Source organism: Bufo gargarizans, chromosome 5 (genome assembly GCF_014858855.1).
Source record: "Bufo gargarizans isolate SCDJY-AF-19 chromosome 5, ASM1485885v1, whole genome shotgun sequence".
NCBI lineage: Eukaryota > Metazoa > Chordata > Amphibia > Anura > Bufonidae > Bufo > Bufo gargarizans.
The window spans coordinates 375,577,476-375,591,321 of NC_058084.1; the positions used below are offsets into that span (position 1 = coordinate 375,577,476).

Sequence of the window (13,846 nt, forward strand, 5' to 3'; positions counted from 1 at the left end):
CTTGAACTCATGAGTTTTGTGTAAATAACTGTTGCCCTACTAGGTGGGCTACACGGAGATATGGTATAATGGAAAGATATTCACCTGTTCTGTGTTTTTGATCCGCCCAGGATTTTGGCTCACAATAACTGATTGAAATAACTGATCAAATAACTGAAGTGTGAACTCGGCCTAAAGTCTCATGCACACAAATGTGTGACGGTCGTTACTCAATTTGCCATAGATGGATGCAGACCCATTCAACTTGAATGGGTCCGTGATCTGTCGGCACTGCAAAAAAATAGAACATATTTTTTTTTTTTTAGAGTGCAGAGACACCGGGCCTCCATTCCTTCTGGATTGCCTTCTACAGAGGCATCGGGCCTCCACTCCTTCTGGATTCCGGACTCGATCAAATGAAAGGGCCCGTATCTGCAATACGGTGTGCACGTGGATAGTGCCCATATATTGCAGACCCACTGTTTGCGGGCCGCAATCTGGGCATGGTCGGGCAACAGGGTACATTCACACGACTGTAAGTGTTTTGCGGTCAGCAAATTGTGCATCCACAAAACACAGATGCCGATATGCATTTTGCATATAGAAAATGCCTATTCTTGTACGCCCTCATCACTCTGTAAAGGGCCAACACCTTCAAATTGATACTTTTTACCATTTATATAATTGAAGAACAATTGATACATTTGTCTTATTCTCTGGGAGATAGAATTTTGCATTATTTTCCCATGGCGCGCTGCCACTAAGTCTTCATATCATACACAGCTGGTCTTCTTAAGGACAGCCAGTACCTTTTCTGAAGTTATTAGGTAGTCCAAGAATGTAATAATGCCATCAGAGTATAAGGGGGGGAATTTATCATGAGGCTTGAGCCTGCATTATTGTACTTTGTGCCACATTTATCAAATGCCTCATGTCACTTGATAAATTTGTCTTATCCTTAGACCTAACACTTTTGTCTAGAGAAGCTAATCCAGTTTTCCCACTCCACCCTCCTCCTGGAGTGAGACTGCAAATTTTTGGAACTTAAAAAAAAATTAAAAATCTCAATGCTAAATCTGGAGTGAAATGCCTTAACATAGCTAACCACACCCACTTTTCCACCGACATTACAACACTGGAGTGAGTGGTATAAAAATGCAAAAAGTGGCAACATTTTGTGCAAACTCTTAAATTTTGCACAAGGGAGTGCAGAAAGCCGCAAAAGCCCTATTTTTGCAACTTTTTGATGCCAGAATTCTGAAGTGGGGGTATGAAATCACTGCCTAAGTGTATGGAACTGATGGGTACTCCATTCTGATGCAGTTGACTAATGGGGGAACCAGGAGGAAATGAAGGCTAGGGAGGTACTTTTTATATATGTTTTAATTTAGTCCCACAGGTGAAGAGAGGGTGTCCAAAATGACTTAAAATACAAGGGACTTGACAGTTATTGCCCCCAGGCTACATGTTTTACATTCTGAATATGTATATCTTTTTTTGTGAAATATCTTTCACTGATTTAGAGTTAACAGTAAGACTCCAATAAACATGGAGAAATGACTCAACATGGAGAAATTAAATTTAATGACATCCAGATTATAAAAGAGCCATGAAAGCCTCAAGTAATATTAATGTGAGAGAATGAATTGTTTCAAAGAAGATTATAGCAAAAACACAGTGGGACTACTAAAATAAAGATGGCTGTGCTTTGTTTAAAGGAGAATGGCTTAAGCCATGTCCACATCTGCACTTTAGCATCCCTGCACTCTCTTTCAGCAGAAAAGCAGAGTACCAAAGTTGCCATATCTGGCACAGCCGGACACTACTGGGGCCCGATGGATCCCTATTCACTATAATAGGATCCGTCTGGTTCCCGACAGGCATGCCAGCTTTCTGCCAGAAGGAAACAGCTGCATTCAGCTTTTTTTTTTTTTCTAGCAAAAAACTGCATTCTTGCTAGGCATCTGACAGATGGCGTTAAAGTGAACAGGGATCCGATGGGACCCAGCAGTGTCTGGCTATGCAAGATACAGCAATTCCAGTACTCCTCTACCGTCACAGGGTACAGGAATACTAAAATGAAGATATGGATGTAGCCTAAAAGTGCACCTGAGTTTTGCATAATGGCTGTACTTCTTTGAACAATCATACCAGTGAAAAAACAGTTATGTTTGGGCTTCCCTAATGTCTTTTTGAGCCATATTATTCCCTGTTCCAGTTGCACAGGTAGATGCATTTCACTCAGAAGCAGGGGCTGTATCTCTTCTATGCAAGTACCAGCACTGTACTGCTGTGGCATCCTTTCCCCCCCTTTCCCACTATGTTTATTTCAGCTTTGGAGCTCACAGAACAGGAGGGGGAGATCACTCTTACAGAGCGGCAGGAGGCTCCTGGGCTCTTCAGAAGCTGTGTAGAAGCAGCTGTTTTTTCAGGCTCACAATCACAGCTAGCTCCACGTCCTCTCAGCCTTCTTCTGAGTCTCTGTTACCAGGGACAGATCTTGCCTGACAACAGGCAGTGGACTGCAACTTAGGTGGAAGAGAGACCCCTAGTGGCCATGACTTTACCGCTTTTTTTCACATGGATTTAGACATATTTTTAATGAAGTGATTTAGATATTTGCTAGTTACACCGTTCTCTATTAAATGAAACTGTGTGAAAGTACAGTGACTTTAATCAGTAAAAACTGTAAAAGTTAATTAGCCTAAAATTATTTCTGTTAGTAGTTATAAACCATTGTGCTCTTGGCATTCATTTTTAGACATTCAAGACATAAAACAAAAAACCTGTTTACAGATAGAAGGAATTAAATATCATTACTGAAAATACTGTGCTCGCATCCCAACTTCTGCCTTCTTCTTGTACTGATCTCACTCATTCCCTTGCAATCCTCTGAGATTCATGTACTGGCTAAGAGCCGATGCTAAAATCTGTTTCTGGATTTGCAGGGACTGTGGATTATAGCCTCAGCAGGAAGCACTGAGGGTGGCATTAGGCACATGTTTGTATACTCATTCCTTTAATGTATGTTACTGTATTCATATATAAGAGTAAAAAAATGTAATAAATTAATTATTTATTATACATTTATGAAGGAGTTGGATTATGACTTAATGGCTCCTTTATAAATGTATAATAATTAATAAGAAAAAAATTACTGTAGTTAAATCATGGTAATATCTGGCTTTTCAATGTGTTCAGCACTATTATATAATATTTTTACTTTGAAGCTGGAGAAATGTACCGACTCAAACACCACAACTCTGATTCCACGGCCCTGATTAAAGGGAATGTGTCATCAGAAAATAACTTATTGTGTAAATCATGTTTTTATATGGAACTTTTTTGGAGATTTCCGTGCAGTTTGCGCACTGGCCATTAGGCCTTATAATTTGGTGAGACTTCCTGTTCTCTACAGGTAACTTTTCAGTAGCCATCACGTTATTATCACAGGCAGAATTACAATGACACATACGGTATCACCATGGTATAGATAACTGTAACAGACAATGGTTGTGGAACCACTGTGACAACTTAGGCCACGTTCACATCCCGAGCTACTTGAGAAACCTTGGTGCGGTGCCCGGGCTCAGACATGTCCTCCAAGCAGGATATGTTGGCTAACTCTCAATTTTACACCAGTGTCTTTGTTATATTATTTTTACTGTTTATCACATCCACACATTTTCTATCCTGTGTAGGATGTCCATTGTGGTACTTGTGGTCCGCTGCGGGCATCCTCCATTGTATGAATTGTTTCTGGGGATTGCCATTAGCAGCGGACCACAAGTGCAGGATCTGCCCCTCCGGTATAGATGCACCACTGCATATGGGGTTGAGCACTTCCTGCATTTTAATACCACGCCAATTTGTAGTTTGTATTTTGAATGTTTTGGAGGTGTAGAAACTCCTAGTCTGAATGTGCCTTTATTTCCATCCACAGGCAGCATTCTGGTGCACATGTGATGCCCGGGCTATATCAGTCAGTCTTGGGTGGGGCTCAGAGCTCTCTGCCTCCTCCATTATATGCATGGTCACATGCTGGAGGTTACTGGGAGAATGCTTTGAGTCAGACCTTGCGCTCCTGTAATTCGCCCACTGGTGCCCTACCTGGTATTGCCCATACGGCCCAGGTAGGTTTAGCGTTAGCTCCGGAGCTACTTGAGAAACCTGGGCACGGTGCTCGGGCTCAGACATTTCCTCCAAGCAGGATAAGTTGGCTAATTCTCAATTTTACACCAGTACAAGGGTTAGTAAGACCGCAGTGTGCACCTGTCTTTGTTATATTATTTTTACATGTTCACATCTCTGGTGAATGTTTGCAGCAGACTGTTTCAGCAATCTGGCATTGCCGGATCCTACAGATCACTGCCGGATCCCTATTGACTATAATGGGATTCTGCAGCCATAAACCGCCATTGTGACACAATGGCCCAAATTTAAACACACAAGAAGCTGGCGCCTGTGCACACAGAGCAATGGCAACAAGTGACACAAGATCCCCCATTCACAATACCTTATCCCTTCTATCTTCTGCACATATCACAAAGCATGCCTAAAAAAGTCAAACATAATTTGCTTTTCTTATCTCCTCTTCTTGTCACTGTGCTTGCCCACACTGTCATAGAAGAAAATGAAGGATGCACACTGCAAGTCCTTAGACATAAGGCTCTGCAGAAGAACACACGGCAGAGCTGCCACCTTCAGACCCTTTGGTAGAATTAGGAGATAGGGAGAAAAAATGTGTCTGAATATGGGATACAAATATTGTTATAAATATAACCTGTATATGGTCTATTCATAAAATAAAACTAGTCTTGCAATTTTTCTCTTATGCTGGAATAAGGAATGTAATTATACCAAATATATGAGAAGAGAATACTTCACATTATGATTCACATGAGCATTGGATATTGAAATTAGTATTTACAGGAAATCTGTCACCAGCGACCTCCCTATCCAACTGGTTGCATAGACAAATAGCTGTGGTCACCTGATTAAAACGCTGATTTTCTTTTTCTGATCCAAGACTCCATTTCCGAGTTGTGATACTTTTTCGTAATATGAAAATTAGGCCTTGGTGCAGTGAGGGTGTCACTATTGCTCTTGTTGCACCCACCAAAGCTCCACTCCTTTCTGTGGCCCACACCTCCTTCACTGCTTTCCCACTGCCTGGCCCTGTCAATTAAAGAAGCCAGGGAGGGGCTGGCCACAGAAATGAGTGGAGCTTGGAGGCAAAAAGAGCAATGGTGACACCCTCATTGCACCAAGGGCCTAATTTGCCTATTAACAAAAATTATCATAACTAGGGGACAGAGCCTCGTATCGCCAAAAGAAAAAGATTGTTTCAATCAGCTATGTGTCTATACAAACAGATGGATATGGAGGACACTAATGACAAATTCCCTTTAAGTAGAGGGAGGAGCTAGTGAGATCTAAAATCAGACAACGAGAAATACATTATGTTTACTTTTTTTCAGTGTGCTTCCTCTGGAACCTCTGGGTCCTACATACTAGAAGACACCAATGATGGGACTGAGGATGTGTCTTACACTAGCTCAGACTCCTTGTAGGCACGGTAGTTAAGTTGTAGTCACAGCTTTGCCCTTATGGAGATGAGCTAAAAAAACTGCCAAGGCGTACGAGCTGAGGAAAGCTGAGGAAAATAAATAGCAGGTAATCCTTCCCTGTAGGTACTTAAGTATGTGTACATAAAACTTTTGAGCTCCTGAATGGCCAGTCACTTAACGTGTTGTGCAATTGGCAGTTACTTTACATTATAATGCTACATACCTTCTCCGACCATTGAAACACCAACAGACATTCCAAGAAATTTGCTTTTGGTCCAAACATGGGTATTTACGCACATCATCTTCTCTTTGCATTCGCAGTAAAAACAAGATACCGGTGGGTGATGAGATACTTGCTCGGCCACAAAACGCACTTTGTAGGCTTCACTTTCAGATCCCTGGGCTATGTTCATTTCTTTGGCTTGAACAGAGGCACAGTGAGTTCTACAAGGTTTCACTTTGTTCTTGGAAACATTCCAACTGCAGTGAAATGTTTCACCTATAATTGGGTTATAGGGTTTCTTGGCAACTGCTCCTTTACGACCTTCATGGAAGGCTGTCAAGTAATATTCCACAAAACAGATCATTCTTTCCTCAGGGGTTGTCCCAGCTGCAATGGACAAGAAGAGATCTGGATGTGCCATGAAGTTTGCATACATTTCCAGCAGCGATCTTTTCTCCAAAATAAAGGTTGGTAGTGCTACCTGTTATGTAAGCAGAGGAAATAAGTAGCTTTAGCACAAACATATACAGTAATGCTATTATTATTATTATTATTATTATTATATGAGTTAAACATTGCATCTCAAACTTGTGGAAATGACATGATTTCTAAAACATCAGGAGCTTTGAGTAAGATATAGGGGTGGGCAACCTATAGCACTCCAGCTGTTGTGAAACTAAAACTCCCAACATGCATACTTGCTCTGCTCCTCTCAGAACTCTCACAGAAATAGAGCATGCTGGAAATTGTAGTTTCACAAAAGCTGGAGTACCACAGGTTGCCCACCCCTGATATAGACACTGTCAAGATAATATTAAAGGCTATGGAATCCTTTTGCATGGAAAACATGATTTTAATATATGTTAGCAGAAACTATGTTTTAGTCTACAATGTTCAGTCCTTCATTAATTTTAAGACTCCTTATTCAATTTGCAACCTGCTCCTAGAAATTTCTTATATAGGCATGGTTATCCTGGGTGTCCAGGGTGCTGCTATTTTCCCTTTTGCAGACTGCCTTGTGTGTGGGTTCCTCCCTATTTACAGCTTGTGTGAGTTGCCCCCCTTGTACCTATCCCCTCCTCACACACATCTGCTATGTACAACATCCTCCCCCTTTGTTAATCGGCCACTCCTGGGGAGGTTAATGGTCTAAAATTTTCTCTATTTGTGCACAATCTGATTGACTGTGGATTGGTGGAGTCAAAACTCTTTAGAGATGTTTGTGTAACCTTTTTAAGCCTGATGAGCATCACCAATTCTTCTTCTGAGGTCCTCAGAAATCTCTTTTGTTTGTGCCATGATACACATCCACCAAGATGTGTTGTGAAGGTCAGCTGTTGATAGATCACTCTAATTTCATATCATATCTAATTACATATCAACATTATCTTGGGTGGGTTTTTGTAATTCTTGCCACAGCAAGGTTATTCATGAGTATCCACACATATGAAATAATGGGTCTCAGCTCACTTAATTTTTACTTATGGAGCGCTGAAAGGCTTACCAGGAAAAGATTGGAAACTTGAATCACCTAAAGAAATGGAAAACAGACGTGACAGCGCCATTTCTCGTAGAGTAAGATTCATGTATTCATGTCTCATGCTTGGAAACCTTAGAACCACCCTAAATAATGGTCTAAATGTTTTGAATTTTTTCTTATCTATGAAGATTTATATTAACTTTTGCATTCTGGTTCATTGTTCTGCTGTATAATCCAATTTACCTTTACCTACAGTGGCCTAGAGAGCACCAGAAGTTGCTTTAAAATGAATGTCCCTCTTTTAGCGCTGTCGTTTTTTAGGGTCGACATTCTGTATGGATTCATTTAATATTTACTGTGGTTATCTCTCCATTTTTATGATTTAAAGCCCAATATGTCTTACATAGCCATAGACGTAAATGTTTCAGTTCTACCACTAGAGAGAGCATAACAGCTTACTGCATACTGTTTATACAGTTACTAGAATGGCAGCCTACACCCCCTACTGGAGGCTGCAGGTAGCCAGAATATTATCATGTACCTCTGTAGAATTTCCATCACATTTTGATTTAAAAAAATTGCGCACAATCTCTTTACACATTTTATTTCTCCAATTAAATCTTGACATTTATTTATAAAAAAATTTGTCATATATCTAATTGAGATATCAATTTTATAGGTCAAAGATGGAACCTGGCAAGGTAGAGTTCATGGCAAGGTTCACTATACTAAAGTAATATTATGGACTCCAAGTCCAGGCAATATTTAAACCCCATGTAGTCCTCCTACTTACAGAGCAATTTTATGATGGTGTCATTAGAATTTCACTGATAAAATTGCTATGTATGTGATTTATAAATAATCTTGTAGAAACAATTGAAGAAGCAATTTGTAATAAATGCTACACAAGTGCATGGTTCAAAGACTGTGCCATCCATAATACAAGTAATACTCCTGGGGAAAAGAGCCTCAGTCAATAAACTACAAAGACCAACAACGCTGTAGTACACTGAAATATATGAAATAATCTTGTTCTGTTACATGAAAGAATATTATTCTGAAATTCTACTTGTAGTACACTTTCTAGGGCTGCTTTAGCCGAAGGCATCCAAATATACCAGAGATTATTATATTATTTATTGTTATATTTTTTGGCTTCTTCCATAGGTGCGGTAAAGGTGTCCGGCAGGCTGTTTCAGGAGAGGAATAGACTACCGTAGTTGTATGGCAGCCACAGACTACAGATGACTGCAAAGGTCAGCCTGTACTGTGTAAATACTATACTACATACTACAAGGAAATGTGATATGCTCCTGACTGTCCCATTCTACTTTGCTTCATTTCTGCTGCTAGCAGAGAAATACCTTTAATCCGTGTGAAGGCTTGTTTTTTTGGACCATTTTACACTGCCTATGATTTACTGGGAAGCTGAAAAGAAAATTCAAATAGACTGGAATTGGGGGAAAAAACGCAAATTCGCCATAGTTTTATGTTTTGTTTTACAGCCCCATAATTTTTTATTTTTAAAAAACTTCCTGATTCGCTGGGGCATGGGCTCAGCTCCACAGGAGGGTTGGGACAGCCCCTCAATATATACTATATATAGACAGGCAGCAGCAACTCTACAATATCAGTGGTTGGCGTCTTGATCTCTCCAATATGGTGCTCTGAATAATATATCTGATTATATGGCTAACTTATAGATCCCCCCTCAAACTTCCCCATAATGATACTGTTCACCGCACCCCAAAGTGTACCACTGTGCATTTGTGTTATACGGCCATATGCTCGGGATGCACATACCTACCTACCCCATACAGTATCTACCTACCCCACTTGAGCACCAAAGCAGACACAGTGAGATTATTTATGTTCAGTGTTGAAAATTGAGTAGTGTCTCATTTTTACAATACCGTAGTCGGGATTCTCCCAGGTGAACATTATATGGTTATTATCTCCTCGGGGGCATCTTAGGGTATTTATGTTTGTCACTCTCTTCACTTTATCTCTACCTAGTAGTGCAAGAAGAGTTTGGAGTCTTCTCCTCAGTTTAATATATATTTTAAATAAAGATATTCATTATTTTTAATTTTTAAGTGTTTAATTGAGCAGTGAGCAAGAGGAGTGTGACTCTGCCCCATTGTGTTATTGGCCAACGACAACCTCTACAGTCTAACCACAGAGGACAATTCATTCAAAAAAGCAACCATCCAAAATCTCCTATGACCTGTTACCACTACTGTTTCTCCACACTATAAGGCCTCTTGCACACGACCTTATGTATTTTGCGGCCCGCAACCATTCATTTTAATGGGTCCACAAAAACAACGGAAGGTACTTCGTATGCATTCCGTTTCCGTATTTCTGTTCCGTTCAAAGATAGAACATGTCCTATTGTCCGCAAATCACGTTCCGTAGCTCCATTCAAGTCAATGGGTCTGCAAAAGAAAACTGAATGCATCCGTATGTCTTCCGTATCCGTTCCGTTTTTGCGGAACCATCTATTTAAAATTTTATGCCCAGCCCAATTTTTTTATGTACTTACTGTTTAAACATAATTGTATGCTTCTGTTTCCAATCTGCAAAAAACGGATCACAAACGGAAACCAAACAGAAAAACTGAAAAACAGATCCGTTAAAAAACGGACGGCAAAATACTGAAAAAGCCATACGGACGTGTGGAAGAGGCCTTAGAGGAATGGATATACGGAAAACGGAATGCACACAGAGTACATTTCATTTTTTTTGCGGAACCATTGAAATGAATGGTTCCTCATACGGACCGCAAACGAAAACCGCAAAAACGGAATGGAAACAAACTATGGCCATGTGCATGAGCCCTCGCTCACGCTGACCTCTGACTGAGATCAGGTAAGGGGTTCCATTAAAGTAATAAGAGACAGCCTGTACTAGGCTTTTAGGCTTATTATTGATATATTCCAATTCAAGCCTGCAGGTAGCAGCACTGCTTGTGAATATACTAAATTATCTATTGAGTAATAGTTTAAAATCAATGAGAGAATAGAAATAGCAATCTAATGATTACAAAAAACGGTTAAAAAAAGCTTTAAAAATGATAAAAAAATATAAAAAGTCAACATTTCCTCAAAATAAAAATAGACAATAAAAAAAATCATAGGCATCTGAAAACAAAAACACCCGTACTATTAAAAACATTTTTTAAATGATCCCATACGGTGAATCGTGTAACAGGAAAAAATAACAATATGGCCAATTTGCTGTTTTTTATCGCTTCACCTCCCCAAAGAAATTGGGAAAAAAAGGTTTAAAAAAAAGTCATACACACCCCAAAATGGGGGGGCAAAGAAAAAATAATTTTTTTCCTAAATTTTTATGTTGTCTTCAGTGTTAAAACACAAGAAAAACTATACAAATGTGGCATTACCCTAATTAGACTGACCCAGAGAATGAAGGGAACAGGTCAGTTTTACTGCATAGTGAACACTGTAAAAACAAAACCCAAAAAACGGTGTCAGAATTGCTTTTGTTTTCCATTTCCACCACATTTGGTAGAAAATCACCATGACAGGAAGGCGTTAAACAAGCACTGATTAACTTGCAATAAGTCCATGTAATAGCATCCTTTCACTGCTCTCATTATGAACACATGGCTAATCATGATCATTGACAAGCTGGTTCCCCCTAGACCAGTGATGAGGAACCTCTGCCACTCCAGCTGTTGTGAAACTACGACTCCCAGCATGCTCCATTGGTTTCTATGGAGTTCTGAGAACAGACAAGCAAGAGGGGATCTTGGGAGTCGTAGTTTTACCACAGCTGGAGTGCCGGATGTTAGCCATCACAGCCCTAAGGTGGAAGAAACTCTTTGGGCCAGATTTATCATTACTCTGACAGCTCACTCCACTTTCACATATGGCTAAAGTCAGTTTTAGCCAAGTCAGATTTATGATCGTCCCTTTAAGACTGTGATAAATGTGGTTGGACAATAGCAGTTTATCCGTCAGTAAGCGGCTTTAAAAAAGTTCCACGTCTTTACAAAAAAAGTCCCATGTTCTTTTAAAAAGTCGCATAAGATAAGCATGGTCTACACTGGAGTGAAAAGTGCATTGTTTGGCGACTTTTTAAATTGTCGCAATAGTAAATCTGTCTAGAGATTCATTTACGCACATCTGCGTTAGGCGGTCCAGAGGTGGTTAAACTGCGCAAAAATGTGCGCCTTTTATTGGCTCTGCACTATGCTCGGCAGTTTTCTGAAAGTGGGCGTGTTTTCTTATGTAAATGAATCTCTAGACAGATAAATATCTTGGTCAAATGCCAACTTTGTATAAAAAAATTGGAAAAGTTGTGTTTTGCCAAGATATTTCTCTCACCCAGCATGGGTATATGTAAAATGACACCCCAAAACACATTCCCCAACTTCTCCTGAGTACGGCGATACCAGATGTGTGACACTTTATTGCAGCCTAGGTGGGCAAAGGGGCACATATTCCAAAGTGCACCTTTCGGATTTCGCAGGCCATTTTTTACACATTTTGATTGCAAAGTACTTCTCACACATTTGGGCCCCTAAATTGCCAGGGCAGTATAACTACGCCACAAGTGACCCCATTTTGGAAAGAAGACACCCCTAGGTATTCCGTGAGGGGTATGGCGAGTTCCTAGAATTTTTTATTTTTTGTCGCAAGTTAGTGGAATATGAGACTTTGTAAGAAAAAAAAAAAATCATCATTTTCCGCTAACTTGTGACAAAAAATAAAAAGTTCTATGAACTCACTATGCCCATCAGCGAATACCTTAGGGTATGGGGTAATTTGTGGGGTTTTTCTACTGTCTGGGCATTGTAGAACCTCAGGAAACATGACAGGTGCTCAGAAAGTCAGAGCTGCTTCAAAAAGCGGAAATTCACATTTTTGTACCTTAGTTTGTAAACGCTATAACTTTTACCCAAACCATTATTTTTTTGCCCAAACATTTTTTTTTTATCAAAGACATGTAGAACAATAAATTTAGCGAAAAATTTATATATGGATGTCGTTTTTTTTGCAAAATTTTACAGCTGAAAGTGAAAAATGTCATTTTTTTTGCAAAAAAATCGTTAAATTTCGATTAATAACAAAAAATGTCAGCAGCAATAAAATACCACCAAATGAAAGCTCTATTAGTGAGAAGAAAAGGAGGTAAAATTCATTTGGGTGGTAAGTTGCATGACGAGCAATAAACGGTGAAAGTAGTGTAGTGCAGAAGTGTAAAAAGTGGCCTGGTCATTAAGGGGGTTTTAGCTAGCGGGGTTGAAGTGGTTAAGCGATTGTGCAAAAAACTTCGACTTTTTCACTCCATTATTCTGACTTGAGCTAATGATCAATCTGGCCCTTTGTATCTACTCACTGCTATGGCCTAATTTACATGTCAGTGTTTTTGTCAGTGTCTGGTTGGTGATTATTAGCCAAAACCTGGAGTGGAGAGTAATGGAAAGAGTGAAACCGCTTATGTGTTTGTGAGCAAAACTGCGTAAGGGTCAAAATCACTGAAGCAAATCAATGACCAAAACACTGATGTGCAAACTAGGCTTAAAGCTAATAGATAAGGTTCTGATGAAAACTCTATGAAAACAAACAACTCCATCAAACTTCAACAGTTTACATGTCAACTTTGATAAATATACATAAATGGTGGTTGTTGCCCAAAGTAACCTTTTACTTTTAAAAATCAGCAAGTGAAAGGAGGGAGGCGTAAAACAAACATCAAAATAAGGGTCACAACATTGCGGATATGTTTTCCTAATTAACAAGTATCATAAACAGACCAAATGGGGGGCATGAAGTAGTAGTATCTGGTATGGGTGTCTACTGTAACTGGGTTGACCAAGATGTACTGTACTGTGACCCCTCTTGGTGGGAGAGTACAACATGACTGAGTTCAGCATGGATTGCATCTATTACACAGTGCATAGGTTTTTAACAGCTGTGTTAAAATAGCTTACACTGGCAGTTAGCTTCCCCATCTGGCAGCTTTAAAGGGGTTATCCAAGATCCATAATGCCCCCCATATGCCTAGGCCCCTCACAGAGGCGGGTGATGATAGCGAGGCTCGTTCCCGTTGCAGCCCGCTATTGGCTGCCCCGCCCCCGATGCCAGATGTTTTCATCCTCGCAACAGGGAGATGCAGCAGCGGCTGTGCCAGTATAAGTTGTGGGTGCCGGGGAATGAGGTAAGTACAACCTCTGTCAGGGGCCCGGGCATATGGGGGGGGGGGGGGCATTATAGATCTTGGATAACCACTTTAAAGACAGACACCAGTAAGTGCCCAGTGAGTTCCCTTCTTCGACTGGCAGCTGTAAATATAGTCATTAGTAGGTTCCCAGTCAGTCTCCTTCCCCCTGTAGAAACTTTCAATACAATGCCAGTAAGTTTCTATGGACATGCACAGCCACCACTGTTGGAATGCAGGGTGGTCGTAACCATGGAAACGGGCAGTGTATAATGTGATGGAAAAATGAATCCAGCCAGCAAAGTAAGCAATATGGACAACCACAATACATTAGTAAGTGTCTTGTATTACCTTTCTCTACATAATAAATGCCACTTACTGAAGTCAGACAACCCCTTTAATGTT

The 13,846-nt window shown here is 40.1% G+C and overlaps 1 protein-coding gene across 1 annotated transcript in view; it reads right to left on the reverse strand.

The window, feature by feature from the left end:
• The window catches only part of OSBPL10 (oxysterol binding protein like 10), a 380,196-nt gene that overhangs the window by 39,186 nt on the left and 327,164 nt on the right, over positions 1-13,846 (reverse strand). Inside the window, exon 8 of the mRNA XM_044293953.1 lies at positions 5,773-6,253. Coding sequence (XP_044149888.1) covers positions 5,773-6,253 — 481 coding nt within the window. The remainder of the gene's footprint in view (positions 1-5,772; positions 6,254-13,846) is intronic.